This window comes from Polistes canadensis, unplaced genomic scaffold (assembly GCF_001313835.1).
Source record: "Polistes canadensis isolate GaletaPanama2010 unplaced genomic scaffold, ASM131383v1 scaffold_284, whole genome shotgun sequence".
Classification (NCBI taxonomy): domain Eukaryota; kingdom Metazoa; phylum Arthropoda; class Insecta; order Hymenoptera; family Vespidae; genus Polistes; species Polistes canadensis.
The window spans coordinates 1,949-8,426 of NW_014569831.1; the positions used below are offsets into that span (position 1 = coordinate 1,949).

A 6,478-nucleotide genomic window follows, 5' to 3' on the forward strand; every position below is an offset into this window, starting at 1 on the left:
TTGCGCATGTGTGTAACGAAAATATTATTTGTAATAAAGAGAAATTTAAATCATAACGTTCTGATTAAAGCATTTTTTTGTAATTGTTTAAACAAATGTACATTTGTTTTAACGTCCCTGTGTAATGATGTTATCGGAGGGGGAAATTTTCATCGAAGAGAATATCACATCGAAATCATTTAATATTTAAAGTATGTTAATAGGTATGTAATGCTTATACTAGTACATATATGTTTAAACAATCTGAAATATAAAAAGAGTGTATTAAAATATTAAAATAATTGTTAAATAATCGATAGAAGTGTCTATTGTTGTCTAAAAGTTTGGAGAATATGTTCTGTGTACTGTCTTCCTCGAAATTCTCCTTCAAACTGGCACGTTGTCATCTAGGAAAGTACTTTTATTAAAAGTTGTTTATATGATTTTTCGAACATTGCGCATGTTTATAAAGGGAATAATACGCCTAATAAAGAAAGTTTAAGATTATAATTATGATTGTAAGCAATGATATATGTGCATAAACGTTTTACATTATTAGGATGAACATATAATTAAAAAATGTATTTACTATATATAGCATTGAGCTTACATGTACGATAAAGAAGGTATCGATGTTTACGTCGCTGCGTTAGACGAGATATATTACATGCTTTAATAATTGTTTTAATAATTATTATATTTTTTTCTTGTTAATATTCGTAAGATATATCAAAGATTTAAAATATTTGTGTTACACACTTTACTCAAGTATTTATCTTAAATTTGTAGCGGTAGTAGGAGCTTCGTTTCTTTTACGTCAGACATTAAGGGGCGCCACTGTACAAAACTCGTATTCTAAACACCAAATGTTGTATTTAAGCGTAATTTTTGACCTATTTTAATAAACAAAGTTTCATTCTAAAGATGAAAGCCTAAACAACTAACGACTATTTCGAACTTTTGTAAAAATTTCATTCTTATGCATTGACTATCCCCTAAAGGAGAATATTTTTCCATAGGATACTTTTCAAAGAAAATCAAGTTTTAAAACATTTCGACAAAGTCATCTCGTCATCTAAATCTTTATTTTTAAAATAAGATTTTGTTTATAAAATACCGTTATGAATTACGTTTGAATTTATTAGTTACGTAAATCATTATAAAAACCTGAGTAATGAACAGTCTTAAATTACATTTACTGACAATGAATATCAGTGTGGCCAACATTGACGGAAATTTAACCATTCGGAAAGTTCTAATATTCGTCTGCCATGGTTTCTTGCGTTACGTCATTTAAAGGGTTAAGAGGAACTCATTTGTTTTTTAAAATATTTATATTAGAACGCTCTGCTCTGGTTGGTTAAATGTCGTCATAAACGATAGTGATTGGTTTTGTTAAATAACTATGTTCAAATAGGAGGCAAGGAATTGTAATAATAAGCTACAGTTGTTAGAAGAAAGAGTTCCCCGTCTAGAATCTGATGGAACTACGAGAAGTGTCAGAAAAATTTGTATTTTGTCATCTTGTCATTGGTTTACCGGGAGTACTGTCAAAAGTCGTTTAATTAATTAACGTTTAAAGAAGAATAATTATATTAGGAAATTATGGGTGACGGCAAGGAAAGTGAACGACAACCTCTTTTGAAAAATGAAAATGTCACATACAGTTCAAATGGTAGCGACCTAATGGGTTAATAATAATAGCTTTGAAAAAATTCAAGTCATATTATTAATAAAAGAAGATCTATTCTGCCAATTAATTTATTCATTTATCTTATTTCAGTTGAACCAGATTCAACAGTTAGTACAGTATCTCCAATAGGTCCAGATGAATTACCTCCGCCATATGAACCAGCTGATCAGGGTGGTAAGCCAATGGTTACTTGTAGGGTATGTCAAGCTATGATAGATATTACTGGCAAGAGAGAACAACATGTTGTTAAATGTTGTCAATGTAATGAAGCAACGGTATGTTGACAATGAATTTAAATTCAAAGTTTATAAAAAACGAAAATGTTACACTTTTATATTTATTACAGCCTATAAAAAATGCACCCCCAGGTAAAAAATATGTACGATGTCCATGTAATTGTCTTTTAATATGTAAAAGTTCTTCGCAACGCATTGCTTGTCCAAGGCCAAATTGTAAGCGTATTATCAATCTTGCTCCAAGTCCTATAACACCTCCGGTTCTTTCAATGCCAGGAATGTGCAGAGTATGCTGTGCTCATTGCCATGATACATTTCTTGTAAGAAATCAATAATTATTTACAATAGATAATATTTCATATATTTTTATGTTTTATTAAATTGTTGATATTTGTTACAGTTTAACACATTGAATAATGCTTTAGCACGGTGTCCACATTGTCGTAAAATATCTTCTGTTGGTCCAGATTTTGCTAGAGGTCGCGGTATTGCATTTATTATTGTTGGCATTATAGCTTTAGTAATTGCGATTGCTGTAACGGTAAGTTTCATATAATCATATATTAGTTATAATAAGTGAAAATAGAAAATAAAAGCAAATATAAATTTTCAAAAGTGACATTTTCAAATGTTCATTAAACAATATGGAGCTTATTTTTAGGTCGGAACATATGCATTTGTAAAAACTAATGGAGGAATTTATGTAGCTTATGTTGGTGAGTTTAATGAATTCTATATATTAAAACACGTATTTTTAAGTAATATTATTTAAAAATGTTTCGAACTTGTTTACTTTAAAGAGTAATATTTTTTTATTCGTTTATAGGTGCGTTTTTATTAGCTCTTTTTTGCCTCGGACGCAGTATTTATTATTGCACTATGAAAATCAGTCTAATAGAAGGTCCTATGTAGTTGTTCAAGAGACTATTGGTGATTAGAATATGAAAATAAATTCTTTTAACATCATTATTGTATAATCTATGTCGTATAATATAGAACAAATGTTTATAGTAACATGACATTAGTCCTTCTAGGACCAAGGTGATATCTTTATGCATGTTAACATATGCCAATGAACGCATACGTGATGACGAATGCGCGTATACCTACCATGCATATACACATGCAAATATGTTATACAAAGAGAAAGTGAATCAACTTAAATAATACTTCTTGCATGCAACTGTACGAAATGAGAATATATTAGGAATTAATGAGGGTTTGCGAGTGCTGAAGAAGCGTTCCTCTGCATTTTTATATATAAATCTATCTAAGCATAGGAACAATATGATAAACCATTTATTTTGTTTTTACATTCGTATTAAAATACGTCATAAATGCTTTGTATATGTATATCTTTGCAGTATCTACGTAAGATGCACATTGATTATCCGTTATATTTATTCCAATTATATGCTGATATACGTGCATGAGATACTAATAAAAATTGTTTTTAAACTTATGCTCATATTTATCTATAAGAATCTGTATCAAACTATGCAATCACGATTAAAAAATTTTTTGCTGGTATATGACTTTATTTTTTATTGAATCACATTCTAAATATAAAAACAAAAGCATTCAAGCTATACTATAATATATATATATATATACTCCGTTCTAACGATTATAGATAAATAGGATATACATATAACAATGATAGAAAGAATGTATAACATCTATTGTTCTAAGAAAGTAAACAGTATAATAACCTTTGTTATCAAACTAATATTTTTTATATTCTAAAGTCATATCAGTTATGAGAAAGTACAATGAATTATATTGTGTAAATTTTAATTTAACGATTATTGAATATATTTTATTTACATAGATTTCTGTTATGGATTTATGTTATAGACATAATTATTACAAATGATATGTAATATAAAAGAATCATGAGCATAATAATAAAATATCCTTTTTATATACAATCAAATTCAGAAAAGTGAATATAATTGAAATTAATCATTGTAATAAATATTTGTAAAACTATCAAATTTAAACTACATGAATTTATGAAAATTAATAATATTATATACATTAATCACGGTACAATAAATACAATAATCACATATACAATCACATTTGGCATATCGTTCATAAAGATGACATATACGAAAACTACTATATTGCCGTACAGTTGTTAAGAGATTAAATGTATGTTATTAATATATGTTAGGAATCATTTTTTTTCTGGTTCAAAAAAATTCACTTTTATATTTCTATGTAGTTAAAAACATTTTCAAAAAGAATAGGCTTAAATTTTTTCAACACATCCTCGTATTTCACAACGTAATGATTGGTCAATCGTACTCAGGACGTATTGGTTAAAACAAACGCGCTTTAAGTTTTTTAAATGAAAAACTCTTTTCTCTGTGCTTGGTTATGTTCTATAGTCTATGGTAATATGGCGGTAGCGACATGTTGCTGACAACTTGATATGGGATGGGCGTCATTTTAAACGAATATAGCTCTTTTTTTCTCAATAGTGATAATGAATACTGATATCGCGGCAAATAAATATGGCGATCAATTAATGTTAAAATCGTTTACCTTTAAGAAACGACAGGTTTCATCGAAATTTATAGAGAGAAAGTGTTCATTTTGTTACGTCGGCCTGTCAATAGTTAATTCTTGTGGTGTAGATATCGTGTTGTTTTAACATTTCAAAGCTGTAGTTTCGATAATATAGTGCATCTCATAAATGTTAAAATGGCCCGGGAATATGACCATTTATTTAAGCTGTTGATGATAGGAGATAGTGGTAAATATACTTATATATATATATATATATATATATATATATATAGCAATTTTATAGCACTTGATAATATAAGAGAGAGAGATATATATATATATATATATATATATATATATATATATATGATTCACAGTTGATCAAATATTACAAACTTATTGCTCTTACGAACGAAAAAATAACTCAATAAATAATATTACAATATACGGTATTAATATTGATTCAAAATTAATAAAACATGTAGCTTTGGATTTATATAAAATTTATAGACTATTTTTTTTTTTTTAAATTATAAGTATTCAATTATCTTTGTTTTTTTATTAAATTGAAGAAGTTTAAATATATGAAATATATTTATATGAAATAATTGTAAAGTAAACGAATTATTGGGATTTCAATGGGTTATTCTTTATGCAGTATGTTATTAATTGATTCATGCTTAAGATGATAGTGTAAAGTCAATGCCATTTTTTATTAATATAGAGTATATCATTACATATGATTACATGTATCCATGATATTATGTTACCCTTCATTAAAATAGTATGCACTTGCATAATCGTACAATTGTTGCAATTGTCAAGAGAATTGATTGATTGTAATTTATTATTATGTATTTTTTATTTTTATTGAGATAAAATAATTAGAATCTCCTTCAATAATGCGTACGTTTTCTTTTTGTTTGAAGGAGTAGGTAAGAGTTCCCTTCTCCTGAGATTTGCAGACAATACTTTTAATGGCAGTTATATAACTACAATAGGAGTGGACTTTAAAATACAAACTGTAGAAATAGACGGTGAGAGAGTAAAGTTGCAAATTTGGGATACTGCTGGACAAGAACGATTTCGGACAATAACTTCAACTTACTACAGGGGAACTCATGGCGTTATAGTTGTATACGATGTGACCAGTGGTGACTCATTTGCAAATGTTAAACGGTGGTTGCACGAAATAGAGGAAAATTGTGACGTTGTTAACAGGGTACTTGTAGGAAATAAGAACGATGCGCCTAATCAGAAAGTAGTGCTTACGGAAGATGCACAAAGGTTTGCCAATCAGATGGGAATTCAACTATTTGAAACATCTGCCAAGAATAATATCAATGTTGAAGAGGTATCGTTCATTTTGTTAAGCTAACGATATATTTTATCATTTTATTTATTTTATATGTCAATATAAAACTATGCAATATATATGTCCTTTTTCTAGATGTTTATGGCAATAACACGGCAAGTATTACGGACCAAAAGAGAACGGAATGAGCGTCAAGCTATACAAACGAATGAAACAGTTAATTTGAGAAAAAATACAAAACAGCATAGGAAAAAATGTTGTTAACAGCACCGCAAGAACGTGCTAACTGTTAATAATATTATTTTATACAATAATAGGATAGAGAGAAAAAAGAGAGCGAAAGAAAGAGAGAGAATACAATAGTGAGTTCATGTTTGTAAAATAACGAACATGAGATGCCATACATCTTGATATTTTCTAAAATCATCAAATTTTGTACCACGATTATGAAATTTAAGATTGCTTCCTAATGAAAGTTTACTTTGAACTCTATCTACATTCAAAACCTGAAATCTCCTGAGCATTATAAAGCTTATTCAGCCAAAGTGATTCTGCGCGGTATTCTATACGTTTTTATTCGTACAAGAATACTATTTGACGCTGTAATAAGAACAAAGTTTATTTATTTTGTAAGATCTACAGAAAAAAAAAATTAGTGAAAGAGAAATGGAAATTTTTATTCCTCTTTTACATTCCTTGGAAATAAAATTGGACATTTTTAAAGAAGTATGGAAAAGT

General features: G+C 28.2%; 2 protein-coding genes across 2 annotated transcripts; both read left to right on the forward strand.

The window, feature by feature from the left end:
• The first annotated feature begins 1,235 nt into the window (after positions 1-1,235).
• On the forward strand, positions 1,236-3,434 carry LOC106791075 (type 1 phosphatidylinositol 4,5-bisphosphate 4-phosphatase). The gene is made up of 6 exons (XM_014756447.1): positions 1,236-1,654; positions 1,763-1,947; positions 2,019-2,228; positions 2,309-2,449; positions 2,570-2,624; positions 2,735-3,434. Exons 1-6 carry the CDS (start codon positions 1,585-1,587, stop codon positions 2,818-2,820), a joined length of 747 nt encoding a protein of 248 aa, XP_014611933.1. The 5' UTR covers positions 1,236-1,584; the 3' UTR covers positions 2,821-3,434.
• An 855-nt stretch (positions 3,435-4,289) lies between these two features.
• On the forward strand, positions 4,290-6,466 carry LOC106791076 (ras-related protein Rab-35). Its single transcript, XM_014756448.1, has 3 exons — positions 4,290-4,672; positions 5,355-5,779; positions 5,876-6,466. The coding sequence occupies exons 1-3, from the start codon at positions 4,621-4,623 to the stop codon at positions 6,002-6,004; spliced, it is 606 nt and encodes a 201-aa protein (XP_014611934.1). The 5' UTR covers positions 4,290-4,620; the 3' UTR covers positions 6,005-6,466.
• Positions 6,467-6,478: the final 12 nt, after the last annotated feature.

Excerpts from the sequence above, each read along its gene's own strand:
- LOC106791075 (XM_014756447.1), top strand. The coding sequence starts at position 1,585 with ATGGGTGACGGCAAGGAAAGTGAACGACAACCTCTTTTGAAAAATGAA. Across the intron at positions 1,655-1,762 it reads TGTCACATACAGTTCAAATG|TTGAACCAGATTCAACAGTT; the intron begins GTAGCGACCTAA and ends ATCTTATTTCAG. Across the intron at positions 2,625-2,734 it reads AATTTATGTAGCTTATGTTG|GTGCGTTTTTATTAGCTCTT; the intron begins GTGAGTTTAATG and ends ATTCGTTTATAG.
- LOC106791076 (XM_014756448.1), top strand. The coding sequence starts at position 4,621 with ATGGCCCGGGAATATGACCATTTATTTAAGCTGTTGATGATAGGAGAT. Across the intron at positions 4,673-5,354 it reads GTTGATGATAGGAGATAGTG|GAGTAGGTAAGAGTTCCCTT; the intron begins GTAAATATACTT and ends TTTTGTTTGAAG. Across the intron at positions 5,780-5,875 it reads ATAATATCAATGTTGAAGAG|ATGTTTATGGCAATAACACG; the intron begins GTATCGTTCATT and ends TCCTTTTTCTAG.